Here is a 27,723-nt window from a genome sequence, read left to right as displayed (position 1 = left end):
ATGTTTAAACCCCCGAGGCAGCGGGAGCAGCACCGAAGCCCCGTCTCGCTGCTCTTGCTGCCCTCTTGGTGCCCGCAGCCAAAGCGAAAGTCCCCGAGAGGCAGGACCAGGCAGGTCCACTAGTGAGGCTTCCACTCGCAGTCCTGTGGTGAGACACACGGCTCCTGAGTGAGACGAGGAGCGTGAGGTCCCCCTCAGTGCCCACTCGTCCCTCTTCCCGTGCCTGTCACTCCTGGCGACTGGGACTTGGGCATCGTCTCAGCTCCTGCGGTGTGCCCCAGGTGTGTTTTTGGAACACGAGCTCCCCCGTGGCTCTTCCCACTGACAGCTGACGTTAGCAGCAAGACTCGGATGAGACAAACACTGCTTTGTCCCTCAGGTGGTCCTAGTCTTTTCCATTCACTGAAATACCCCTTTAACGGGTGGGTGTGGCAGTTTGTTGGTTCTGAGAATGAGGACGGATGACCCTCGATGTCACTGAGCTGTTGGCTCTCGTGCCCCTGTCCACTGCAGTCTGTTTTTAAAACGGGTCTCGTCAGTTCCATTTAACGCTGTCCGCTGAGGCACGTCCCCAGTGTGTTGGTCAGTCCGGGGCGCAGAGCAGTGACTGACAGCAGCTGCTGCCCCAGCGAGGGCAGCGAGGGCAGCGGCTGCTGGGGAGTGGGGTCGCTCCTGCGCTGTGCCCTAGACCAGTTCGGGCTAATGGTGTTCACCAGCAGCGTTTGCATATCTGTGCATCACAGAGAAAAACGCCTGCTGGTTGCTCCATGTGACGTGCCCTCTTCTCCCCTTGGTGTGGGTGGTGTGCAGGCAGCCCACTGGCCACTGCTTTTGGAGTGACTTGGATGCTCTGTCCTTCTCAAGTCACCAGTGCCAACTCAAGGAGCCCAGCCAGCCGCTGCCGCTGCCCAGCGAGGGCTCCATGGAGGACGAGGAGCTTCCTGCCCAGAGGTACGAGAGGGACCTGGTTCAGAAGCTGAAGGTCCTCAGGCATGAGCTGTCGCTGCAGCAGCCTCAGGCTGGCCACTGCCGCATCGAAGTCTCCAGAGAGGAGATATTTGAGGTACGGGATGTAGCGCAGCACACAGTCAGGCAGAGACCGCGTTCATGTTCGACAGAGGCGGTGTGGCCGGGGGACGCCGCCCCGAGGGCCCTCGGTTTCTCAGGTGCTGGAAGGGGCCGCTCTGGAAGCGGTCCTGCATTTCAGCGAGCCTTCCGTTCTGTTTGCTCTTTCTGGTGTTGGGTTTGTTGCTCTGTGAGATGCAGGGTTTTGTCAGGACTGGTGCCCATGTAGTGAGGAAACTGTTTCCCTTGTGGTAAAAATGGAAAAGCTCAGATGGTATCTGGGGGGAAAACCCGGAGATATACCCGGAAAGTGCAGCTGAGTCCTTTCTGTAAACTGCTCCCCCACGTCACACTGGTCATCGGTCCCCACGGTCTGCCGTGCCCCAGAGCCGGCCGTTCCCTCTGCTCGGCCTGGCACGATCGAGCGGCACTGCCTCCTGCCGCTCAGTGGCCGAGCCGCCCCTCGTCATCTCTGCGGGAAGCAGGCAGATCAGATGGTGCCTGGCAGCACCCTGCCCCTCATGCAGTTCCTCTGGGATCAGGGTCCCTGCACAGGCAGGACCCTCTTGCAGACAGGGCCCATGTCTGAAGGACACAATTGGGAGGTAGAGTCCCCACTGTGTGGGACCTCAGCCAGCCGGCTCTGTGGCATCCCTGGCAGGTGTGACCTGTCTCTGGGGAAGGGGGGCGGGCGAGAACGAAGCGCAGGCCCTCCCTGGCTCGTAGCCCCCGAGGGAGGCTGGGTGCCGGCCACAGGGAGCACGGCTCCTCCCCTCGCAGAGGCCGGGCACAGTGCCCGCAGGCAGCCAGGGTTGGACGAGTGGGTCCCCCGATGTGCCGGGTGGCCCGTTGAGCTGTCTTAGATGGTTGCCAGGGTTAGAAGGGAGCTGAGCTATTGACATGTTGCTGCCAGACCATTTCCACTCAACCTCCTCGTTCCCGCTCGGGATTGCAGAGTTGGAGTTATGTTAAATGTAGAGCGGGGAAAGATTCCGAAGTGCCCTATGAGCTGGAAGCTCTGCAGGCGCTCAGCCAGCTCTACTCAGCACGCCGACTGCGGGAGTGCCGGGCCGGCCCTGTGTTCTGCATTCTGGGTTAGACGCTCTGCGTCTTCTTGCTTTGGACTCAGTGGGAGTCGTGCAACTTTTCACTTCAGATGTGAAAACAGGCTCGGGGTCTTTCAGCCTTCACTCCCTAGTGCTGTCTTCGTTTGGGCCAAAATGTACGCAGTGCACACAGCACACACCGGAGCTGCTTCCCATGGGAGCCCGCTCTAGCGAGGAGGCTCCCCCGCCCCCGAGTCACGGGCGTGCATGCCGACCGCGTGCCTGCGTTTTGTTGGGGTTTGTGAGCCAGAAACTGGGGGGGGACGTCGACGGGTGCAGGCGGGGCAAAGGTAGGTCTGCAGTTGTGAGGAAGCAGAACACAGCGTTTATTCTCCCATTTTCATTTCTTAATTACTGAGTTTTCTGTATGACCCCCTATAAACCTACTTTTGCCCCATGCTGTGTGAACATTCCGAAAAGAAACCAGATAGAACTTGGCTTTGAATGAATGTTTATTTTGAATCAGGCTCCATTATCAATGCCCTTTCTTTTTTATTACATTAAGAGTAAGAAAAGTTCTTCTCTCTGAAACTGTCACTTTGACATACAGGAGTCTTATCGCCAGATAATGAAGATGCGACCGAAAGACTTGAAAAAGCGACTGATGGTGAAGTTCCGAGGGGAAGAAGGTTTGGATTACGGCGGCGTGGCGAGGTGAGACGCCGATTTGTTCCCCCCCTCGTTCCCGCGTGGACTCCGTGTAGCCGTGCTGAAGTATTGACAGAAAGAGGGCGGTTGCCACCTCCCTTCCGTGCTCACCTTGGAGCGGTCAGGGCTTCAGTGCCTCCTTGGCGAGCTCCCTAGGCCAAGCGTGCCGACCCGTCGGAATGCCCGTGGCCCTCGCCGCTCACTTACTTTGTATAAAGTGAGGGTCACGCTTCCATGCATGGCCCCTTCTTCCTCCGGAACCACGGACCCCAAACCACGGAGGGCTGGCTTCTGATGGTAGCAGGGCGGCCGCCACGCCTGGGAGAAGGTGGGGGCATCGCATTTGTGTCAAAGGAATTTTTTAAAACGAAACTTTGGTCAAATAATTTACTGACATAACCGTTTTTAATGGGCTATATAATAATGTAACGCTTTTATTTCCTGTTTTACCTCCTGGCACCTTTAAGATAATGCTGTTTTTGCTCTTTCAACTGTTTAATCTAATAGATATCTTTGTATCACCAAATTGACCAAATTCAGATATCTATTGATTTCATGGCTTATGGTCCCAGCCACAGGTAAACTGGATGGACAGTGATTGTGGTAAGGATTTAACACTCCCATTCCCTGTTCAGTAATATCAATATTTTTAGACCTTCTCAATCGTCATCTTCGTAACTTCGCATAATGTGTTTTTGCCATGGTTTTTTGGTTCATCAACTGGAGGCATTATCTCTTGACCTCTTATTTTTCCTAAGAAAAGGATAGTAATTAATACCCCTGACTTCCCCTTCAGCATGCTTTCCACCATTTCTGTCTCACCTTCTGTCACCTGCGATATTACTTGTAAAATGTCGAGGTTAAGATTTATATTCTGGCCCTGACTGGTGTGGCTCCGTGGACTGAGTGTCAGCCTGTGAACCAAATGGTCACCGGTTTGATTCCCAGTCAGGGCACGTGCCTAGGTTGTGGGTCAGGTCCCCAGTAGCGGTTGTGGGAGAGGTGACCACACATTAATGTTTCTCTCCCTCTCTTTCTCCCTCCTTTTTCCTCTCTAAAAATAATTAAATCTTTAAAAAAAGACTTATATTCTGTTTTGTATCCAGAACTAAGTATCTCATGTTTGTCCGCCTTTTATTTATTTATTATTATTTTTAATTTGCTTGTATTGTTTTTTAAAAACATTTTATTTTATTTATTTATATTTAGAGGGGAAGGAGAGAGGGAGAGAAATATCAATGTATGGTTGCCTCTCATGAGTCCCCTGCTGGGAATTGGCCTGCAACCCAGGCATGTGCCCTGACTGGGAATCCAACCGCGATCCTCTGGTTTGGAGGTCCGCATTCAATCCACTGAGCTACACCAGCCAGGCTCTGCCTTTTATTTTTAAGAATTAAAAATCAACACACATTTCCACACTGCTGGCCTTTCTCTACATCAGGGGCCACACCCTCAAGGAGGTTTCAGTTCTCTTGTCACTCCTCCTGTTCTCTCCCTTTTTTCTTACAAATCCTCACCCAGGAATGTGTTCAGTGACTTTAGAGGGGAGAGGAGGAGGGACAGAGACGTCACCTGTCTGCCTCCTGTACGTGCCCCGACCTGGGATAGAACGGGCAGCCTCTCACTGGACAGGATGGCGCTCCAGCCAGCTGAGCCCCCTGGCCCGCGCTCCTCTGCTGTGCTCTCTGTCGGACCCCCAGTCTCCTTCCCCCAGCACCACTCTGAGCTGCTGACTTTGCCTTTTTAACTGGAGTCTCTCCTCAGCACCAGCAAACATCCCGCCAGCCCGGGTCTGCGCCCGCGGGCTCGCCTTGCCCGCTGCGGCCTGGCCAGTGCGCCCCAGGCCCTTCGCCTCTACTCTCCTTTCACACACGCCTCCTGTCTTCAAAACGCCCTTTTCTCTCGGCCCAGTCCCATCCACATACAAATGTGCCGCAACGATTCCCTTCCTAAAAGAAGCCAGCGTGCCCTCCACACCTTCCCTGGACACCATGTCCCCTTCCTGCCTGGGCTGTAAGAGGGCAATAAAGATGATAAAGCAAAGACAGTTCCACCTCCAGGACACACAGAAATGTGTCCGAGATGCATAGCTCTCCGTCACAGCCCCGTGTCCCTGTCCCCTGTGTGGCAGAACCCCTCCTAGGACCCGTGTGCACCCCCGCTCCTGCTCCCACACCCCCACTCTCCCTCAAACCTGTTCCGAACGACCCGTCTGCCCTTTGCAGCTCTTCGGGTCAGGGCGCCCACGAGCCCCATCTCCCCAGACCCACTGGTGTCTCCCGGGCCTCTGCCTCCCCCGGTCTGTCAGTGGCGCTCACTCCCTACTGGAGTAGCTGGCGCTACTCCAAACAGCTTGTGCGTTTGGCCCCCCAAACATCAATCCTGATTTTCCCTCTGTCTCGCCCCCAGGCCTGTTTCCTGTGGCTGCCTTCCCTTCCTTCCCTTGACCCTCCACCTGCCTCCCAGCTCAGTCCCGAGTGAGGGCCCTCTGTGCCCCTGGGCTGCACCTGCCCGGTCCCTCGGCTTTCAGCGCTGTCTGCGTCCCGATGCTGCGCCAGTGTATCTCTTCCCTCAACCCCACCCTTGTTTACCCAGCTACCTCTTGTCTCTCCTTGAGTATCTTTAAAGCATCTTAGACTTAACCGTCCAGAATTTCTAACTTCCCCTCTCATACCAGCTCCTCGCTAGTCTTTGCCCGCCTCCCCGAGTGGCCCCACTCGGTTCCTCTGGTTCCCATTGTGGAGTCACCCTTAACTCTCCCGGGACTTAGCTCACCTCCCAGCCTTGTGGTCCCTCTGAAGATTCCCGCCCCCTGCATCTCCCCCCCCCCCACCTCAGGCTCTGCCCCTCTGCCTCCCTCTCGCCTGCTGCTGTTGTCCCTTCACTTACCTTCCTGCTGCCTCACTCATCTCAACGGGCCAGGCTGCTTCCCAGCAGCAGCTCCCAGCAGCAGCCGTAGCCGGTGTGATCTTTCTAAACACTCAGCCGAGTTGTCCCTGAACCCAAGCCCCAAAGGCCTCCCATCCCACCCGACTGCCCCGTGGCTTCTCACCCAAGCCCTGTCCCGTGGCCGGCAGCCTCGCCACCCTGCTCCCTCCTACCATTCCCGCTGCCCAACTGGTGTGTCAGGCCTCAGGGCCGTCGCCCTCAGTGTTCCCTCTGCCTGGAGCTCACCCCAGGATGTCACGTGGCTTGTTCTCCATGTGCTCGGGTCACCCTCAGAGAGGCCTTCCCCGACAGATGCGCTAACCCCCGGCGTGTGGTCTGGGTGAGCCCCTGCTCCTGTCTGGTTGTCAGCAGACACGCCTGTGGTCCGGGGCTTGGTCTTGTTCCTGAGAGAGGGCCTGACACCTGGCGAGTGCTCGGCTCCGCCGACATCTGCCCAGTGAGCGAGGTTGACTGCTCTGTGCCCCCCCCCCCCGCCCGTTTCCTTGCTTTAGTCTTTCTGAAATGCCTGCCACCCCAATGTTGGGTTCCCGGGATTGATCCTTTATGTCTGTCATCTTCTGGCTTTTCCATCCTAGCTTTTTCTCTATGCCTCCCTGCCCACCCCCAATTCCCGGAGATCTCAACTTCTCTCCCAGTGCTTCAGCATTTTTATCTTTTTTTTTAAATCACCATAGCTTAGTTACTCATTAAATTTTATTGTGATAAACTATGAAGTGAAAGAGTGAAGTGGTGCCTATCGTGTGACTGAATCTTCTTGAAGGAGAATTCCCCTATAGTTTGTATGCCCTGTAATCACTATGTTTATTCATTAACTTGCAAGTCTGGAGTCTCTGCCATGTGCTAGGAAGATAGCTGGGAGCACAGTGACGTGTTTTCTGCCCCCTGTGCCCTCTGCACCCGCTGTGGAAGGGGTTCCAGTCTGATGTGATTCAGGTGACAGAGAATCGCAGGAGCCAGTGTGGGCCCCTGAGCCTGGCGGATGTGGCCAAGGAGGGTGCACAGCGTGAGCGGGCACGTCACAGTGGTCCTGCCTTGGGCATCACAGTGCAGGAAGCATAGGCCAGTCCTTTGCCTTGCAGCAGCTCCCCGAGCAAAATTATGTCCCAATAAGCATCACACAACACAGCCTCGTTTGGTTTCTGGGCAGGGCTGAGATTTTTTTTTTTTAAGATTTTATTTATTTATCTTTAGAGGGGAAGGGAAGGAGAGAGGGAGAGAAATGTCAATGTATGGTTGCCTTTTGTGCGTCCCCTGCTGGGAACTGGCCTGCAGGGAACTGGTCTGCAACCCAGGAATGTGCCCTGACTGGGAATTGAACTGCGATTGTCTGGTTCGCAAGCCTGCGCTCAATCCACTGAGCTACACCAGCTAGGGCTTAGGGCTGAGATTTTTTTCTGCAGCCGAGAGAAAAGAACCGAGAGGAAAAAAGTCCCGATGTATCTTCTGGTCCTAGAACAGAACCACTCCCCTAACTTCCCCGGCCCTCTCCCCCGCACCCCACCCTCCTGCTGCTGCTTGGTTGTTCTGAGCTGTCTGGGACGAGGGTGCGGGAAAAAGCCTGTGTTTTCCTGACCGAGCCCACATGGGTGCTGCCGTCCACAGGAAGTGCTTCTCCTTCCAAGACCGCCCTGAGTTGCTCCCTCGGTCTCCCCATTCTCGATTCTAGAGGCCCCTCCTTTTGGCAGCATGAATTCTGTCTGCCCGAGGCAGCGAGTTCTGATTCTGGGCCCATGTGGGCTCTCGGTCCCCTCCCTCCAAGTGCAGACCTGGCCACGTAGTCACCCGTGTCTGTGCCCACCATGCAGATCGGACCACTCCCACGCCTGCGCTGTTTCCTTTACAGTCTCAGGATGTCTCAGGAGTTCAGTGTCTCAGACTGTTTCAGTCCGCCTTTACTTCTGTGCATGGCTGGTGTTTTATAGTCCTAGGCATGTGTGTGAGTAGCCCGGTTTGGTTTGGCAGGAGCTCTGTTCTTCTGCACTTTCCATGTTACTGAGTCTTGCACATGCCGATGGGCCTGGTGGCTTCCTCAAGTCACTTGGGGCCCCGGCAGTAGGAGCTGCTGACCCAGGCTCTGCCTCCTCTGGTTGGACCTTGCGCTGCCGGGTCAGCCTTCTGGTTCCTCTTCAGGTCCAATGGGAGCACGCCTGTCTGGACAGGAGGGAGGGGCTGAAGTCACGCGTGTGCGTGCTCACCCTCTGCTCCCCGAGAGCCGGTCTGCACCCGTTTCCCAGAGTTCAGTTCCGAGCTGTTTCTGTTCTCTCCTCTGCCAGTGTCGCTCTTTCTTCCCTTCCCACTTCTGGAACATTCCTAGTATCCCCCTTTCCTGGTCCATGGCTTTGTGAGAATGTTTGCTTGTGTTTTAGTCACTTCCTGTCTAGACAGTTGCAGGTCCCTGTCTTCTCAACTCCAAACCCCCAGACTTGGGGGTGAATCAAAGGACGGTCACTGGGAAACCCTGCCTTCCTGGTCTGGAGACTCTGCAGTGTCTGGAGTCCCATCTGCCCGGCGGGGCCTTTCTGGCCTTTGGAGTTTGAGACGTTAATTTGGTTCTGGCCTGTTTTTTTGTGAATTCTCACAGTTTTCTTCGATTATTCTCATTTGTGCTTGTCCTTTGCTGTTCTTTCTCAAGTCTCCATCTTTTCTATTTGAAAGAGTAAAGAAATCCAGGATAAAATTTGGGGCTGTGACCTTAATGAGATGTATCCCTTTGAAAGGAGTTGGAATGGAAAGAGTGAAAAGCTGCAGCCAGAACGGCCACGGCGTTTCCGTTCCCCACACCCGGGCCTCGCGCAGCCCGGCCGCAGCGATCAGAACATGCGGCTTCCGTTTAGAGCGCTCTTTAAATTTATTTTTGATTTGGGGTTTTTTAAATATATAAATGATTCAAACATAAAGGATTTTTAAATTCCTAGAATTAATATATAAGTTTTCAACTAGCTTTTTAATGATAAAAGTGGTAAGTGTTAATGGCAAAAAAAGGAGTTCAGTAGGACAAAAACTTAGGAAGGGGAAAAGCCACTCTTACTCCCTGCCTCCCTGGGCTGTGGAATATTTTCTCCTTATTTAAACATTATTATATGTTACAATCAATCAGAAATTTGAAAACTGGAAAGCAAAAGAAAAAAAATGAAAACGCCCCGGCATGCTAATTCTCAAGTCAGCTGCTGCGTGAGTCCTTCCCATTGTGTGTGCTCTGGCTGTGGTTTTTGTTCTGTGTGTGTGCGTGCACACACACTTTTAAAATCAAAGTAGGATCATACTGCTTTGTATTGCGCTTTCATCAGTGATAACCACATCATTAACTTCATCACCTGAGCTTCTGATCTCTGCCGCAAAGTAGCTGAGAAAACCCCGACAAGTAACTCTGGTCGCCCACAGCTCTTTCCGAGCTGAGAGCTGTTGCACTTTGGCCAGAAAGACCATTTCTGATGCCCTCAGAGCGAGCTTCCCCCTCTCTAGGCGTATATTCCCGAGCTACACAAACCGCGTCTGCACAGCCCGGGGTTTGTACCGGTGCTGGCTTCTGCCCACCCAGTCCTTGTTATGATGCAGACCTAGAAATGCGAGCACATGTAAAGTGTTTTGTTTTTTGTTGCTGTTGTTCGTAGGGAGTGGCTCTACTTGCTGTGCCACGAGATGCTGAACCCGTACTACGGGCTCTTCCAGTACTCCACGGACAACATCTACACGCTGCAGATCAACCCGGACTCGTCCATCAACCCTGTAAGTGTGAGTGAGTGGAGAGGTCGGGCCTTCTTTCTAACGGGTTTCTGGTTTCGGCCTCGGCTTTGGGTTTGTTCACCGAGGACTGACTTGGGGTCTGCGGTACACAGAACACCGAGCGGTGGAGTGAGCCCTGGGTCAAGGCGACTTCCACCCAAGTTCCTAGTGACAGGGCCACTGGGTGTGTTGGGCTCACGGAGGAGGTGGGGAGCCCTGGGCTGCCGGTACACTCAGCGCTTCGCTGCCCCGCAAGGGGACTCTGGGGCGGCGCCCACATCTATCTTTTTGAGAAGTGGCTCCTGCTAGCGAAGCTGCCCTCCGCCCAGTCGAAGCCGCAGTATTCCCAGCGTGGCCTCCGTGGCCAGCAGTGCTGCACTCGCTGCTGCTTGTCTTAGAGGAGGGGAAATGGGCGACCGGCCGAGGCCCACTCTCCCGCGGGGCCGTGTCCTGTGGCCACTCATTCTGGCCCAGCTCTGCTCTGCAAGCCTTCAGGTGTGACGGAGCCGCCCCCACAGGAAACTGGGCTGCAACTGGTCACCTGGTTATGGTTCCAACCCAAGAGTAGAAAAGTGAGGCTCCCTCTTTAAGTTCAAAACCGGTCAGCTCTGGCTCTGGCCGGTGTGGCTCGGTTGGTCGGGCCTTGTCCCATAAAGTGGAAGGTTCGGTTCCCAGTCACGGCACACACCGGGGTTGCAGGTTGGGTCTGTACAAGAGGCAACCGATCGATGTTTCTCTTGCACATTGATGTTTCTCTTGCTCTCTTTCTCCCTCCCTTCCCCTTTCTTTATAAATAAATAAAGAAAATCCTTTTTTTTTTAAAAACAGAGAACTCTGGTTTTTAAATGGTTCTTTTACTTGGATTGTTCATGCTTATTTTCCTCTCTGTTCTTTACTCCCTCCTTTGATTTCCTTCTTTCCTCTGGGACTGGGGGGGGGGGCGTGGGCAGAGGAAGAAGGGGAGTTGCCCTTTTTGATTTATTTCTTCTCAGTGCAGTGGGGGGGGGGTGCCACCCTGCCTGTGGGCTCCAGCCCACCGAGGGGGCGGGGCTTGGTTTGGTCTCTGCTGTTGCCATGTTAGAACTCTTAATAATTCTTTGTAAAAGGCAAAAGATTTATGGGATCTGAAGAGAAACCAGAGTATCTTCATTTTTTGAATAAGGGTTTCTGCATTTTCATTTTGCACTGGGTCCCCCAAATTACATAGCAGCTCAGAGGAAAAGGTGTTTGAACTAAGAGCAAGTAAAATGCTCTGTAGAGTTACTGAGTGGGGCACTCCTTCCAAGAAGCTGAGAGGTGGCCACCAACCACCAGGACCCTTTCTTTAAATGAATCTGTGTTCTCTGGTGCCCCCTACAGGACCATCTGTCTTACTTCCACTTTGTGGGGCGCATCATGGGTCTGGCTGTGTTCCACGGACACTACATAAACGGGGGTTTCACGGTTCCCTTCTACAAGCAGCTACTGGGGAAGCCCATCCAGCTCTCCGACCTGGAGTCGGTGGACCCCGAACTGCACAAGAGCTTAGTGTGGATTCTGTAAGTACTGAGTTGCCGTTCGCACTCATCCCAGGGACGCAGAAGACGTCTGTGCTCTGAGTGTGTGTGTTCGTGTGGGAGTGGATGTGAACTTGGAGAAGGGAAGTCAAGAAACTAGTGTTTCGTGATCAGAAATACAAAAATAGGTTTAACAAAAAATAGTTGACTTGTTTTCCTCATGATGTTTGTCCAGCTTCTTTTCATGGACCAGTTCCTTTTGTTATTTCCTTGAATTATTAACATTTGTGTTAATCCCGAGGCCTGGTAGTTGGTTGGGTTTTGACACGAAAGCGTCACCAGTTAATCTCCAGAGGGAAGGTACTGAAAACAAAACGAGTATCACAGTAGTATCTTGTTTCAAATACTTTGATACAAGACAGTATTAAAGCAAAATCAGTATTCGGTCGCCTTCTTTTACAATCGTCCTGAACACTCCAGAGCAGCAGGCCCCGCCCCGTGGCAGACGCAGGTGCCCCCGGGTCAGTCTCACGGGGGGCGAGCCCACGAGTGGACGGGAGGCAGGCCTCTCGACTGCGTCCTGTGTCCCTCCAGCTTCACTTGCGTGTCCCAGTTTGAAATGGGTCATCTGCGGAGGCCCAGGAACTTCATCCCGTAGGGAGTCTCTCACTCCATTTCAGGAAATAAGGCAGATTAAGGAGCCAGTTTTCGCTTTCAAGGGCTTCTTTGAACTTGTGACTTGACGAGGCCGCCCCAGGAGGGGAACGGTGTTTCCCAGTGGGCCTGCTTTTTCATGTCTCCCGCTTTTCTGCTTGTAGACTGTTTTCAAAGCAACCGGGTGCCTTGTCATAGGTGGGTAGAGGTACTGTCCCCCCTCCTCCGGCCCCCGAAAGGGGAAACAGAGAGCCGGGGACACACGTGGAACTGGGGTTGGTGCCCGCCCGCGGCGCCTCCCTGGGTGTGGCGGTCAGCAGACTCTCTGTCTCTCTCTCCGCTGGATTGTTCCACCTGACGTTTCATTCCCTGCCGTGCGGTGGCAAAGGTCTGACCCTGTCTTCTGTCCTAACCTCACCAGAGAGAACGACATCACCCCTGTGCTGGACCACACTTTCTGTGTGGAGCACAACGCTTTCGGGAGGATCCTTCAGCATGAACTGAAGCCCAACGGCAGAAATGTCCCCGTCACAGAGGAGAACAAGAAAGAATACGTCCGGTAATGTTCTGGGGAGCCTTGGTGGTCACTGGGGGGGGCGCCCGGTGCCAGGGCTATTGTGAGTCGCTGCCAGGTTCATGTTTGCTTGCGGAGGCCCCTTTGCCGTGTGTGGCTTACCTGTCCCTGCCAGCACTTGTGACCAGAGTCCCCTTATAGAAGAGATTTCCTGACACTGTCGGGTCAGCGGTAGGAGCTCTGTGTGGCGCGAGGCCCTGATGGGACCAGTGCTGACCTGGCAAAGGGAGAGTAAGGACCGTGGAGCCCCAGTGGGGGGGCAGACTTTCAATCCCCCCCCCCCCCGCCATTCTGAGTGTGATGATACCAGAGCACAGGAGAGAGGGGGCAGACTAGCCCAGAAGTCCCTTGAGACCAGTCTCCAAGACGCCCGCTGCAGTGTAGTCTGTTCTCCCACCTCAAATCAGGGCAGTGAGTGGCTGGTTGCTTACCGTGGGGATCTGCAAACACGGGCCCCTCTGACCTTGGGCTCCCGGGGTCCTGTGTTTTGTTTTCAACCACACGGTGCTTCCACATCGTGACAGTCGCTGGGACGGGTCAGGTTGGATCCTGCCGCCGTTTCTAGCCATGCATCTAAGTCAGTAAGACCCTGCGTGGTTTATTTTAGCCTGTAAGTTGGATCGGGTGCTGCTGTCGGCTGCATCTCAAGGAAGCTGGGTGAGCAAGGAATTAGACTCAGCAGAACCTATTAATGGAGAAACCATTTCTTCATGAACCGTTGGTGTTGCTCCCAATGTGTGAATTTTTCTTCCAGGTTATATGTCAACTGGAGGTTTATGAGAGGAATCGAAGCCCAGTTCTTGGCTCTTCAGAAAGGCTTTAACGAACTCATCCCTCAGCACTTACTGAAGCCTTTCGACCAGAAGGAACTAGAGGTATGCGCTCAACTGGCTGAGCCCAGTGATGGCCAAGGGCTCCAGCAGGGCGTGCGTTTTCAGTGCGCAGCCTGGCTGCACGGGGAGGCCTGCGCTGCTTCTCAGCAGGCCTGGGCTCTCGGCGGGGCTCCCAGGTGGACCAGGGCTACGAGGGCAAGGCCAGGTGTCTGCTGGGACTGGGCGGCACTGGTCCCAACAACACTGGTTACTGCGTCAGAAGTAACTTGCCTCCAACCCTTCCCAGCTGATAATAGGTGGCCTGGACAAAATAGACGTGAACGACTGGAAGTCCAACACGCGGCTGAAGCACTGTGCGGCCGACAGCAGCATCGTCAGGTGGTTCTGGCAGGCCGTGGAGGCCTTCGACGAGGAGCGGAGGGCCAGGCTCCTGCAGTTCGTCACGGGGTCCACGCGCGTCCCGCTCCAGGGCTTCAAGGCCTTGCAAGGTGACCGACGTGGCGGCGGGGCTCTCAGCGCTGTGTGTGGGCACGGGACACCTGGTGGGGGTGGCTTCCCGAGACGGCTGCCGGAAGCAGTGGGACAGATGTGCTGTGATCACCAGTGCCTGGCGCTGTGGCAGTGCTCACATGACAGGGGTCCTTCCTCCCAGGGGCCGCGGAGACCCTCCTCCCTTCGTAATGCTGCTGGCCTCTTGGTTGTCATGGTCTCTGTCAGCTTCCAGTCCCCAAGGCTCTGCTCCCCTTTGCCCACATGGAGAGAAAAGTACCTGTAAATACACAGGAGGGGCTGCCCCTCCTCTCTAGCCCCCTTTCCCAGCGTCTCAGCGAGCCAGTGACGCAGCAGGCAGGACCCCGCCTGGGGCCCAGGGCTTAGCAGCAGCAGCGGAGGTGGCGGCAGGTGCTGGCTGGCCAGCCGGGTGCCCACTCAGGGCTGTGTGTGGAACGACCTGGGCGAGGTGGGGGCCAGAGAGCCCAGCACCTCTCCTGCAGGATTGGTTGACCAAGGGGAGGTACAAAGAACAGCAGTTTGGGGGAAAGAAATAGAGTATTTAAAACGTACTGTGGATTCAGTTGGAGGTCCAGGAGAGAGGGGCCGGGCCTGGGCATCAGCAGACCACGTGGGTCCTTGGCTCCTGGCAGCCTCCCTGGCGCTCAGCCTCCTGACCCGTACAGGTGGGCTGCCCAGCAGGCTCATGTCCAGCTGGTGCCCCTGCACGCTCTCCTCCCTGCCGAGCCGACTGGTCCGTGCTCACTGGTCTGGGGTGAAGGAGGATGTGGGAGGAAAGTCTGTAAATGCCCCAGAGGCTGTGCCTCACGAGAGGCTGTGGGGCTCACAGTCAGCCACGAGCGGCGGGGAGGCCCTGTGGGCTTCTCCCTGGCCCTGCAGTTTGTGGACTTTCAGATTTCTGTCGCTCGATAACCCTGATAGGAGGAATAAGGTGAAGAATATTATTATGTTAAAATTTAGTAAAGCGAACTTGGCGTGTTAATAGTGATAGCAGGTATATTTTGTGTATGAGCATTGGGGTGTCCAACCTGTGGCCCTCAGGCTATGTGCATCCCAGGATGGCTAAGAATGCGCCCTAACACAACATCATAAACTTAAAATACGATGAGATTGTTTTGTGGTTACTGTATGTCACAATGTATTTAATGTGCGGCCCAGAGATGCTGAAAAGCTGGTTACCCCCATTAGACTTTCTCATTTTGAGGGGGTCCGAGTGAGAGGAGTTCCCTCCATGTTTTTTGGCATTGGCCCCAGGCATCGCACGTCTGCCTGGAGAGTTTTTGGGCCTGCGGACCTGCTTCTGTTCCACCCTGGCCCACCTCTGCCTCCCAGACATTTCTGTTTAAAAAAAAAATCCCTGGTCATGGAGGGTTTCGCCCTTCAAGTGCCCGTGCTGGGGCAGGCCCACAGGGTGGGGCGTAGGCGGTCTCACCAGCCTCTGCTCCGCGCCTGTGACTCTCCACGTGTCTGGGGTTCCTCTCCAGGTGGCCAGGCAGTTGCTGCGGGACCCCCAGGACCCCGGGGCGGGGCTGAGGAGGTTGAAGGGGGCTGAGCTCCGCCTCTGAAGCGCAGTAACTAGAATGCTGTCTTGTAAGGTTCTACAGGCGCCGCAGGGCCCCGGCTGTTCACCATCCACCTCATTGACGCGAACACGGACAACCTCCCGAAGGCCCACACCTGGTAAGGGCGCTGTGGGACTTTCTCACCTGCTCCTGACTGTAGCGCTGAGTCCCAGGCACAGCTGGCGGCCGTGGCGCCAGGGTCCATGGGGACAAGCGTTTGGCAGTGTATCATATCTGAGGGTTGTCAGCAGTGTCTTCTGTGAGACGGGTTTGTCACGAGATGTCCTGGTCCTCACATCCCTCAGCCGTGTGCACACAGGCCACCGGGAAAACTGTCACCTCTAAGCGGGTCTCATCTGTCTTCCCTTTATCTGACCTCCCTGGGCCCCGAGGTCCCTCTGGGCTTTGCCCATGGCAGATGGGCCTTGCCTGTTGACAAACACATCCTCCCTAAATTTCAAGCTAAATAATATTTGTGGTGGGTTGTTTCCTTTGTGGTTTAAAAATCCAAAGAACAGTTGCCTCCGGGTCATGAGAACCAGCCCCACGTCGCTCTGTGAGGGAGGCTCCTGACCTGGGGGCCAGGGGGTGGGTTCGGGCGCTGACTGAGCCTCACCCGGACTGGGCCTGGTGGATGCCGAGCCCCGCCCCGCGCGGGCGAGGCGCCCTCTGTTCCCCCAGCACGGCAGTGCTTGCAGTGAGACGGAAGGAAAAGCTCCTGAAAAAGGCTGCCACACCGTTTTGCCTGAGCTGGTTTTGACAAAAACCATCCTTGCTTGCATACCCCTTAGAAATTCAGCAGGGCCACTTTGTGTTCCCTGGGTCATTACGGTTTTGTGTTTTTGGATTTGTTGAAATATCCACTTTGCACAAACATTGGGAATGGGTTACCCCAGGGGAGCATCGAGTCAGAGGTGTAAGATCCATTTCACCCATCAGAGGTCTGGCTTTTTTTAGGTCTGCAGGAAGTTTTCCAGACTGCCCTGTTTGGTCTCAGGTTAAGTCACAAAGGACCAGACGGGCACACAGCAAAGTGTCCGTGGTGACCAGCTGCCTGCCGGTCTGGGCTGTGCTAGTTTGCAAAGTTGGTGTTCCTGGTGCTCAGCCATTTCTCCCGAAGACCAAAAGCAAAGAAAACAAGTTAGAGCTTTGTCCTGATATCCCCAGTGAATAGTAATTTGGTTTTATTTTGGTTCTCAAGATCTTAAGACTTATTTTACTGTGTGTTGATTTAAAAATCTTCTCATTAAAAGCAGAAAAGTACACAGGTGGGGGGTATCTACTCACCTCTCCCCACCTCTCACCCCCCGGAATGAGGGATGAGAGGAACCCTTGCCTTTCCCCCGCCCCCTGTGGGCACGCCAGCGGGCACGCACACACGCACACACGTGCACACAGCTGGCTGGTGGCCGCCAACGCCCTGCTCCTGCCTGCCCTTGCCCTCGAAGCAGGTCCGGCCCCACTGCCCCAGCAGTGACTCTCCCCCTTGGTCCCGTTCCAGCTTCAACCGGATCGACATCCCGCCCTATGAGTCTTACGAAAAGCTCTACGAGAAGCTGTTGGTAGCGGTGGAGGAGACCTGTGGGTTTGCTGTGGAGTGAGGAGCAACCAAAGGCAACAGATTCTAGCTCATGACCACCAGACCAAATGCCTGTCGCCTTCCGCGCGCCTCCTGTGAAGTGGGCCGAGGCACTGGATTCTCGACAACCCGAGGGGAAGGGGCGTCGCCCTCCTTTGTGTCGGGGGAGCGAGGGGGCGGGGGACTTTGGTTGGTGGCGCCCACCCATATGTTTCCTCCTGCGAGACAGCACGCCCACACCCTTCCATCTCCCATCCAATCAGACACCGCCAGGTTTAGGGGGCCCGGCCACACAGGGTGTCCTGCCGCGGCTGTGATGTGCGGCTCCTGGCAGGCTCGCTGCCCTTGCGGGCTTCCTGGGGCGGCGGCCTGTGGGCCAGAACCTGGGCTTGCCCTCGGAGGGTGTGCAGCTGGTCACCACGCCAGCCTTCCGTCTCCAAACAGACCACAGGCCTGCGCTCTGGTTCCACTCAGTTCCGGACTCTGTGCCCCGCAGCCTGCCCCGGGTGGCGGGCTGACTCTGCTCCCGGAAAAGTAACCGTACGATGCCCGGCCGCAGCAGGGAGCCGGGGTTCTTTTCGAAAGTGAGGGAGTTGGGGAAGCTCTAGCTGAAGGCCCTGGGTACTTCTTTGTAGGGTATCCTGGTTGAAATTTTTGTTTTGCATAAAGGAAAACGACCTTTCTTTTTAAAGAGTCCCTTTTACCACATTATCCAGTTAGAAATATTTTTACAGGGGAGATGCCACCTGACGAGGCTCCTGAGCCGTGGCCCCTGTGCCGCCTGCTGGTGGAGAGGGCAGCTGGCTTGCTCGGATTCTAACAAACTATTAATGCGGAAATTTGCTAAGAGCTGAACTAATAAAACAAAATTCTATTACTACAGCTGCTGGCTTGGTGCAAACAAGGTTAAAAGGGAGATGGGCAGCAGATAACCCGGTGACCGAAGTGCACCCCGAGTCACTGGTGTGCGAGAAGCTGGGCATGGTATGAGCCTGACAGTGCAGGGGAACCGGCCCACCCCACCTTTGGGCCAGTTGCCGGGGTCAGGTGGCGGCCCGACAGCTGCTGCTCGATCCCCCACCAGCCGAGGCCCTGCCTCCCACACAGGTGCCTGGCAGTGTCCTAACCAGCGGCTTGATGCTCCAGGCAGTGGGCCTTCAGGGCAGAAACGGTGGCAGCCGCAGACATCCCGTCCGGTTCTTTGTTTTTGTTTGGGGACAAGTGCAGGGTTGTTTATTGGAGAGACATACCACTGTTGAAATCCGATGTTGATGCTTCTGAGGTCGGCGCTGGTCCCTGCTGTGGGTCTAAGCTGGGCTGGAAGGGGCTTTTGGCCAGCTGCGTCGGTGCCCTGGTTACCGCCAACGCCTGCAGACGGCTGGGTGTGAGGCACGCTTACCTTCTGCACCCCGCTGTTTCCTCGCCTTGCCCCTGAAGCCATCCATAGTCTGATGTGGGGGGCGTGCAGACCCTCTCTCTGGAACCCCCCCCCACATGGAGGTGGGTCCCATTCAGCGGATTCCACAGCTGCCAGAGAGCCGAGCCTCCAGGCTGCCTGCCGGGTTCGAGACAGAAGGGATGTGATTTGCTGCAGAGGGAAAACCGTCCACTCACGCGTCCAGGCCAGATCCCGGGCTTTGTCCTCCCAGAGGTGTGCTGTGTTGCAGTGGGGCGCCTCCTGTCTCGTTTGCTGTGACACTTTCCGAGGGCGTTCCAGAAACTGGCCCCAGGGATCCGTCCAGTCCCCCATCGGAGTCCCCTCCTCTGAGAGAGACGTGAACAGCACCGACCCCCACCAGCCAGGTCTGCCCTCCCGTACCCCAGGGAGGGTCTGATGGTAGCAGAGGCTCCGAAGCAGGAATGTGGCAGGTGACCCCTTTAGAAGGACCTTCCTGCCGTCAGGAGGAGCCACCAGCCCCATGCCACTCCCGCATCAGATGGCCTCTCAGTGGGACACACGGGGCCACGTCCCGGCTCCTCCAGGAGCCCCTCGGGACAGGAGGTGCCCGTCCATCCTCGAGGCCCGGGCCTCTGCTTTTTCACTCACACTTGCCCTGGGCAGCTCAGCCACTGTGTTACCAAGGAGCCTCAGAGAGCAGAACCTTCCGGAGCTCCCGTTTGCTCTTGCCAAACAGGCCTCTGTCAGCGGCACCGTATTTCTGGAACCTTAAATATTGCCGGTGATTTGGGCCTTTTGAACTACCCCAAAGAATAGTGTAGCAAGCAGTGGGTGACCGCTTCTTCAACCCTTCGGGGTCCGTGGGAGCCCCGCTGACGCGAGCTCCCCTCTGTGTTACCCTTCCCTCTCGGTGATCCCAGCCGGCCCCCCTGTCCCTGCCACTCTGCCCGGATGCTTCAGGCTTGCCCCCACTGGCGGTCAGCAGCCGAGCCTCAGGGATGACCACCGCTCTGCCAGCACTGTAGGTGGGAGGGGCGGAGGGCCGTGTGTGGGGCCAGTCATTCGAGCTCCCTCGACCTCTGCAGGGAGCACGCCCGCCGGAACCGTGGCTCCTGAGCCCACTCGGCCTCATGGTCCAAGTTCAGGGCGGGCGGGCTCAAATCCGTGCTGTCAGGAGGGGCCTGGTGCAGAGGAAGGCCCGCCCACCCGTCTGCAGCCAGGCATACATAGTATGAATTTTTAAAATTTGTTTATTTTTGTTTCTCAACCACTTTATAATGTATTTTTTAATTTATTTTGTAATGTCTTGTTTTTAAGTATTGCTGCTATCCTTGTTATTCTTCCCACTGTTTTTATTGCTGATTTATTTTGTGAAAGTTGTACACTAATGTTCTGTTTTATGTCAAAATCAAAAGTATTTAAAGAAATACTAGTTCTATTTAATGCGGCTGTGGAGCCAGCTGGAAACACAGAACCACCGGCGACCGTGCGGCAGGCTGGGCCCAGAGGCCAGGTTCACTTTGTTACATATGCAATAAACTCACGACTTGACGTTTTCTGCATCCGTTGTTTTGCTGTGGAAATGAGATTCCAGTTTCTTGGTGGTGCCACAAGACAGGAAGTCAGTGGTGGGAGACGCCAGCCAGGGCCTTGTAAGGAGACGGACGGACGCAGGGACAGAACTGCAGGGGAAACTGAGGCAAGCAGGCCTCCCACGAACGCGCCCCACCCAGCAAACACGGGCTGTGGGTGTCCGCGACCTGTCGGCTTCTCCTTCACACACTTCAGTGTATTTTATCATAAGTTCTACATGCTGCCTGTCAGTGTAACCCGAAGTCAGCACACATATGTCCAGAGGCATCGAGTACATTTCACGGTGTTGCGTAGCTGTCACCACACTCTCTTCCCCGAGTATCTTCCCAGACTGAAACCTTGCCCATTCACCGGTGACTCCCAATCCCTTGCCCCCGCCCCCCCCCCCAAACTCCCTGCCCAGGCTGCGGCGGCCCCTCTCCCGCTTTCTGTCCATGCCTTTGCCTGCTCTTCATGTGGGTGGGATCACACGACACTTGTCCTTCTGGGTCACTTCATTTCCAAGGTCCGCCTGCGCTACAGCACGCATCCAAGTTTACCCCTTTGACGGCTGAGGAGCAGTGCACCGCACAGCACGCCAGGCCTTGTTCGCCCGTCCTTCAGTGAACACTTGGTGTGGAGTTAACGGTGTGTGAAGCTCGCCTGGCCGTGGTACCCGGGAGAGGCATGAGAGACTAGGATCCTAAGTCTTCTCTGGTTTCTTTCAGCAGTGATCGGTAGTTTTCAGTGTAGTAAGTCTTTCGCCTCCTTGGCTAAGTTTATTCCTAAGAACTGCATTCTTTTCAGTGCTATTTTAAACAGTTGTCGTAATTTTCTTTTTGGATTGTTCATTGTGAGTATATAGGAAGCTACTTTGATTTGTCCGGTCTGTATCCTTCCACTCTGCCGAGGTCGTTTTTAGCTGTAAAGGATTTGTGTGTTCTCTAGGGTTTGCTACATATTGACAGGCCGTGTTGTCCACACACGGATCCTTGTATTTCTTCCTGTCCGAGCCGGGGGGCGCCCTTCGTTTTCTCTTGCCTGATCGCCTGGCTTGGCCTCAGCTCGGTGCTGAACAGAAGTGGCGAGGCCGGGGCGTGTTTGTCTCGTTCCTGATCTCGACGAAGCAGGGCCCAGTCTCTCACCGTTGTCATAGTAGCCATGGGGTTTTTCCATGTGAGACTTTTATTATGTTTCTTCTCTTCCTAGTTTGTTGGGTGTTTTCATCGGGAAAAGGTGTTGAATTTTGTCGGATGATTTCGTTGCCTCAATCAAGACGGTCGTGTGGTTTTCCCCACCCAAGGGTCTGACGGGAGAGTTGGACCTTCCACACCTCACTCCCCCTAGGGCTCCTCTGCACAGAGTGGGGCTGCAGTCCCCCGCCCCCTCCAGGAAAGCAGGAAACCCAGCTTGCTCGGCAGGGTGCTGGGCCGGCCCTTTTAGAACCAGAGTCTCCGACTGGCAGAGACACACCCCGGTTGTGACCTCCCTGCAGGTGGGGCAGGATTAGGAGGCGCTGAAACAGTCCTGAGTTTGAACCCAACTCCAGCCCACAGCCCTGTGACCTTGGCCGGGAGGATTCCTTGACTCTGGAGCTTCCATTTCCTTATCTAAAAAAAGGTCACGGATGATTCTCAAAAACATTGGCAGTAGAATCTGACGAGATGGACTCGTGTTTGTACAGGCTCTTGCCAGGAGGCCGAGGCCCGGTGGGCTGAGGGAGTGCGTGGACCTGGGGGTGTGCGTGGGGGTGCGTGGACCTTGGTCTGGGTGGGCTGAGGGGCCAGGTGAAGGGCCTGCCCTCGGAGCTGCAGCCTGAGAGGAGAGCCTGCCCAGGGGGTGTCCGCCCCTGCCTCCTGGCTCCACTCGGGCCTGGGATCCTGCCCCCAACCAGTGGCCCAGGCCCCTCACTGCCTCACACCCGGATAGAGGGGCCGCATCTGCACCCCCATGCTGCCCATTAGTCCCCCCGACCCAGTGCTTTGATAAAAGCTTTTCAGTTTTCCGTGCAGGCCCAGCAAGCTCCCCAGCCGCCCTGCCCCTTGTGGGCTGGCGCCCCCGAGCCTCCCCTTGGCCAGCCGAGTACCGACCCAGAGCCCCCACTGCAGCTAGCAGGCGCGAGGTGTCCTTTGAGCAAGGGGCCATCCGGATGGAGGGTGGGCCAGACTCAGGCCCACGCTTCCCCCACCCCTCCACCGTCTGGGCTCCCTCGTCCCACTGTGGCCCCCTCCGGCCCCCTCCTGCCCACTGCCCACAAAGCCACCATGCGGAGCTGGTGAAGATGTGAGGCCACTGCAGGGCGCTCAAGGCCCGGAGCTGCACCGCGGAGAAGACACAGGCCGTGGGGACTGGGCCCTGCAGGGACAGCTCTCCGGGAAGTGCAGAGCCCCTCAGAAGGTGAGCCGGAGGAAGGGTTTGAAGAAACTGACAGATGCAGCTGAGTTAGGTTCCGTGTTTTGCCACATATAATGCACGCTTCTTTGCCCAAGTGGTTGGAAATACAAGGACCTGCACTGTACACGGGCTGCGCTAACTCCCTGTCTCCTCCTGGTCTCCGGGGAGAGGCGGGCCTGCATCTTTCCCTCTGTCCCGCCTGGGAGTGCTTCCCACCAGCCCCTCGTCCGCGGCCCCTACACGGGCTGTTTCTCGCCTTCACTGTCGGCCCTCCTTTTGCCTAGAGTTTCCGGTAACAAACGTTCATCCGGAGACTGAACCCCTGCTCTAGAATTCTCCTCCTGCCTCCTCCTCCCTCTCCCGCTCTGCCCCGACTTCCTCCTCTTTGCCCCTTCCCCCCTCCCCCACTCTCTTCCTCCTCTCCCTCCCTGAGATTTCTGTCCTTGGTTCTTTATTGCGATTCCACTGGTGCACGGACATGACATTCTTTGACCAGACAGTGAAACCTTATCCAACTTTCCTACTCTGCTTGGTGGTGGTGGCCAGGGTGGCGGTTGTGTTACCCTCCAGGACCGTGTTCGGAAACCTCACGTGAGGTTGTTCTACCAGCAGCCGTTTCTTACGCGGGGCAGCTGTCCCCAACCTTTTTGGCACCAGGGACCAGTTTTGTGGAAGGCAATTTTTCCAGGTGCGGGGGCCAGGGGTGTTGGTTTCGGGATGATTCAAGCACATTACATGCAAGCTCACTTCCTGCTGTGCGGCCTGGTTCCTGCCAGGCTGCGACTGGTGATGGAGGCTGGGGACCCCTGACTTAGGGGAAGGACACACATGCATATGTCAGATGCTTGGAGACAAAAAAAGAAACGGCAAGTCACTGTGTTAGCCGGCAGCCTTGGTCTCCCTTCTGTCCCTGGCCCGTATCGTGGCATCGGCTGCCTGTTTTAACTGTCTCTGGCCCGTACCGCCAGCACTGATGCGGCCACGGGGGGTGGGGGGGCCTGTGGGGCGGCTTGTCCGGAGTCAGCCCCCACCCCTGAACTGGGTGGTCTGGCTGGGGACCCCGGGTTTAAAGGAGGACATTAATTCTGTTACCTGGCTAACTGTTCGCTGTTTTAATACAGTGTTCACGCGCATGCTTACTTCTTGATTTGTCTTTACCGTTTTTTTTAAAGCGTCTTGCTTGAGCTGGGATCACAGTGACTGTGAGGGAGGCTGTTCTGCTGCAGCTGGTAGGTGGAAAAGGCCACCCAGAATTCAGGGACGTTCGGAAGCTGGCGAAGGTGAGCGCTCCAGCGTCGGTCTGCTTTCCGAAGTGCAGGACGTTTGCAGGATGGCCGGACTGGCGTGCTGTCTGCCGTCAGGTGACAGGACTGTATCCAGACAAGCTCTTGTCTCGACTGGGATTAAAATGTTAAGTCAAAATTGGGTCTTTCTTGGCACTTTATAAAACTGAACCACTTAGAACATTTGGCTTACAAATGTCAAAGGCTCCAGGTGCTGCTGTTTTTATTTTTGTGAATGTGCTTTTATTTATTAAAAAAGGTTACAGTGGAGGTGCCGGTTGCGTCTGTATGGTGTACATTACTCTGTCCAAAGTGCGCGCTTGTGACGCTCTCTGAACCTGTGCGCCGTGCGGAAGGAGACGGATTGAAGGTGGCTTGACTTCTGCAGTGTGTAGGACGCAGGCTACAGCGCTGATGTGGATTCAGTGTGTTTCACTCTGCAGGGCGATCGAGAGAGGTCATCACAGGAGAGTGTGAGACGGCCCGGCCGGGAGGCTGGTCGGTCAGAAGTGGGACCCTGGCTCTTGCTGCTCCTTCCCCTCCCGAGGCGGCCAGCTGGCTCGCCCGGTGAGTCTCGTTGATCTAACCCGAGTAAATGACACTGAGCAGTCATAGCTCTTTGTCGATGATGTTAATTTTTCATATTCTGGTTGCCATCACTTATTCTGTGAATGTTCTCCTTTTCACCTGACACTTTTACCTAGAAAGACTCCTTGGGTCACTGCTTGTTTTCATTGCACACCGATGGGGTCATTTGCAACGCCGTGTAATTGCTGCCGGTGTTTCAAAACCTTGGAAGTAGTATCGGGGCTATTACTGTAGTATCTCTACGCCCATCTTGAATATCTTCTGATGTGCTCAAGATTTAGCAAAAAGGTAAAGGCTGGATAAAGTGTACTTTTGAAACATATTTTTGTTCGATGCTTTCTCTACCCACCTTCCGATGACTGTTAATGCAAAAGACATTAGTGATGATTTGGTAGTATTAATTTTGTAGTCATGGCTAACCTGCACTGAATTTATTTTCATTAAACACATATTAGGGGATTTTAGAGCAGCTTTTAAGATACTATGTGAAATGTGGAACCTTGCTGTCGTTTGTGTTAATGAGATAAATGTGCAACGGAATGAAGTCATCATGTCCCGCGCGTCACAGCGCTGTGGGTAGTGTTCCCAGGATTCTGAGATTTGTTCGAAGGTGTGACGTGTTTGACATTTCTAGTTCTTTAACTCGTGGGCATTTTGAAAGAAGGGAAGTCCTTTGCAGGCGGGCCTGGTGGTTTTGTTGGACGGCCTTCTCCGTGATGGAGGAGCCATGCAGACGCCCCTTCTCTTGTCCGTGGGAAGGAGCAGCAGCCGGACATTCTCCTTGTGGGTCCGTGTGCACATCTTTCCCCAGCAAACTGGTGCGTCAGAGAAGAGTCAGGTGGCTCCACATTTTAACGTAGCTTTTAATCAATGTCACCCAGCGCTTCTCAAACTTTAATGTGCATGCCCATCACCTGGGGATATTGTCAAAAGGCTGACTGTGTTCCGTGGGTCTGGGGTGGGCCTGCCGTTTTGTGGGTCTAAACTGAGGCCAGTTTCCACGAGTTCCTCTCAGAAGGGACCCCACTGGGAGCAGCGAGGATTTAACGAGCAATCCCTGTCTCCCCTCACTACACCCGGCTCCTCGCTTCTCACGAACGAGCCCTGCAGCGAATGAAGCCTTTTTTTCACAGCTGGAACCGACTCTGTGACCGTGAATTAATTTCCTGAGGTTTCCGTACAAATGAGCACAGACTTAGTGACTTAAAACAGCGCAAATGTATTGTCTTACAGTTGTGTAGGCGGGAAGTCTGGCATGGGCTCTCTGGGCTGAAATCCATCCTTCCCACTGGACTGTAGGCTCCTTGAAAGCAGGACCGTGCATTTTCTCATCCTGGAACCATACTTGAGAACCTACTAAGTGCTAAAAATCGTGCCGTGTGTTGAGGATACAGAGATGCCCCTGGGAAACTTACGGCCGGGTGCACATTCAGGTGTATCAGAATCTCTCAGTGAATGTCAGATTAGACTGTCACTTCCTCCGGCGGGCTCCAGTGTCTTCAGCCATAAAAAATGAGGTAAGATCTGGTGTTATTTATGAAAGAACGTCATAGGATCTTCATAAAGTATGTAGCAGCGTGTCCACACTCAACGCTTCTCAAGGCCTAACCCCACGGGGCAGGCTTCTGACAATTCACTTAAAGTGGTGTTTCATCAGGGGCTTTGTCTCCCTTTTAGAAAACTTTACCCGCACTAGTGCTCGCTTCGGTGGCACCTGCACTAAAGCTGGGACGATCCAGAGGAGGTTAGTGCGGCCCCTGCGTGGGGATGACATGCCCATTTGTGAAGTGTTCCATAGTTTGGGGATCGAACAACAATAAAATAATTTAAAAAAAAATGAACAACAAGGGGGGTGTGGAAGTGGGGGAGGGAGGTGGGGGTAGGGACAGGGGGAAGGCAGAAAACGGTACTTGAAAACCAATATAAAAATAAAAAATTCAAAAAATGAAAAAAAATTTTTTTATCCAAACTAAAGCAGTTAAAAAAATGAACTAGTTGCCTTCCTTTCAACCATATAAGTAGAAAAATAACCATGTTTCCCTCTGCAGGTGATATGGCTTACCATAAGGGAAGAGAAGTACCCCTAGAAGCTGAGTAATACTCATTAATGTGGAAAACAAGCCCCCGCCCCCGCCAGAACAAGCAAAGCAGTTCAACCGAACGCTGTGTTGACGCAGCTGTTGACGCAGCCGTGAGGCGGTGCTGGGATGCTGACTCCTGGGGATGAGCCCGCCGTCAGACGTGCTGTGCAAACCACACTAAGGTTCTTTGGTCATGGGGGCCAGTAGGTCACATGTGTTATTCAAGTTGAAGAGGCTAATTTATCTGAGCCATGTGCTGCAGTTTGCAGTCTTTCTATCAGAGCAGAACCAAGAAAGCAAGGCCAACACCTCTGGGTGCTTTGGGGTAAACAGATACCGCTCATCTGGGAGAGACCATATGCACAAATGCTCGGCTGCTCAGAGGGCGGGAAGGATTGTGGGCACACCTGGGGTAGTGTCCAAACCTGCACCTGAAGCTCTGTGCTGCCCCCTTTGGGCACCTGGTGGGAATAGCGCTTTCACCTTGGCTCCATCCAGGGCTGCTCAGATTGCGTGTTCCCTTGTTTATCTTCCATACACTTGTAAGTCTTCATGCACAGTACAGTGAGGAAAATTTATGTGTGGAACATGCAGTAGAAAAAGATGAGGACTCACTGTTTCTTGCTTCCAAAACTAAATGTAGCCCATAGTCCCGTATACCAAAAGTTCAGGGTTCGGTCCCAGTCGGGCACGATGGACATTTGTCTCCCCCTTCCTCTCTCCAAAATCAATCCAACAATAACAACAACAACAACAACAACAACAACAACAACAACAAAGACCCTCCGATGAGGATTTAAAAAAAGTAAACATATAATGCTGCTAGACCTAGTGCGGTGATCATTCTTTAAGCTATGTAAATATTTAATCACTGCTGTACACCTTGAAATAAATACAATATTGTGTCAACTGTCACTGAAAAATAAGTTTTAAAAATCAGCGATACAACAGGTTGCACTTTGATGCAAAGTGCACATTCTGCCCCAGCGCAGGGGCCGGGGTTCATGCCACAGCTGGAAGTCAGGCTGTTTGGCTTTCGGCACGTACCGGCCGAATGTTAAGAGACCTGTGTGCCTGAGACGTAGCGCCAGGTGTTTCTATAAAGCATGAAAACTCTAGAGAGCAGAAGTCTTCATTCTTAGCTGTTTTTAAAATGTTTGTGTGTGTGTGTGTGTGTGTGTGTGTGTGAGTTACAGTAAGTGTCAAATTAGCAACAAGAGAAATATTGCGACCTCCCCAAAATGTAAATTTATACATTAGAAAATTATTTTTGCATTAGCATGCTTCCCATTTTTAGCTGACAAGAAGCATATGCCATTTGACATAAATTCCTGAGAGGATCTTAAACTCCTCTCCTGTGTTCTTTATTAAGACACGGACCGGCCCATTCCCATCCCGTGTCGCCCCTGCTCGGGGCACGCTGAGGAGCCCAGATGGGGACGTCCCAGGGCGCGGGGAGGGAGCGGGGGCGGCCCCCCTCGCAGCCCCCTTGTCCTGCTGGGAGTCCTGTTGGCGCACCTGCCCGCTGGATCCGATTGTCCCCTTCCCTTTACCGTAGATTCCTAGCCCCGAGACCCAGAACGGAACTCCCTGGGGCCAGCTTCTCTTTCTCCCGGCTGGGTTCTGTCTCCTGTCATTCTTTCTGCAGAGTCATTATTTCGACATCGATTTTGTGTCTGTATTTTTTACGTGTGAGACAGATTCCGA

General features: G+C 54.5%; 1 protein-coding gene and 1 non-coding gene across 3 annotated transcripts in view; both read left to right on the top strand.

The window, feature by feature from the left end:
• SMURF1 (SMAD specific E3 ubiquitin protein ligase 1) overlaps positions 1 to 19,649 on the top strand; it is a 97,037-nt gene extending 77,388 nt beyond the window's left edge. The window contains exons 10-18 of one of the 2 annotated variants that reach the window (XM_037164083.2): positions 865 to 1,063; positions 2,722 to 2,825; positions 9,380 to 9,494; positions 10,851 to 11,029; positions 12,063 to 12,200; positions 12,970 to 13,090; positions 13,335 to 13,536; positions 15,163 to 15,238; positions 16,622 to 19,649. In XM_037164083.2, the coding sequence (XP_037019978.1) occupies positions 865 to 1,063; positions 2,722 to 2,825; positions 9,380 to 9,494; positions 10,851 to 11,029; positions 12,063 to 12,200; positions 12,970 to 13,090; positions 13,335 to 13,536; positions 15,163 to 15,238; positions 16,622 to 16,721 (1,234 nt within the window). In that variant the 3' untranslated portion in view covers positions 16,722 to 19,649. Of the gene's footprint in view, positions 1 to 864; positions 1,064 to 2,721; positions 2,826 to 9,379; positions 9,495 to 10,850; positions 11,030 to 12,062; positions 12,201 to 12,969; positions 13,091 to 13,334; positions 13,537 to 15,153; positions 15,239 to 16,621 lie in introns of both variants that reach the window. The other variant, XM_053663383.1, reaches the window with a different exon arrangement.
• Positions 19,650 to 25,630: 5,981 nt separating this feature from the next.
• On the top strand, positions 25,631 to 25,737 carry LOC119062980 (U6 spliceosomal RNA). The gene has a single exon (XR_005085080.2). It is a non-coding gene; the product is annotated as a U6 spliceosomal RNA (small nuclear RNA).
• Positions 25,738 to 27,723: the final 1,986 nt, after the last annotated feature.

The sequence above is a fragment of the Artibeus jamaicensis genome, unplaced genomic scaffold, assembly GCF_021234435.1.
Source record: "Artibeus jamaicensis isolate MK-2021 breed Jamaican fruit bat unplaced genomic scaffold, CSHL_Jam_final contig_1085, whole genome shotgun sequence".
NCBI lineage: Eukaryota > Metazoa > Chordata > Mammalia > Chiroptera > Phyllostomidae > Artibeus > Artibeus jamaicensis.
Note: the sequence above shows the minus strand (reverse complement) of the source record. Positions and strands in the feature narration are given on the sequence as shown.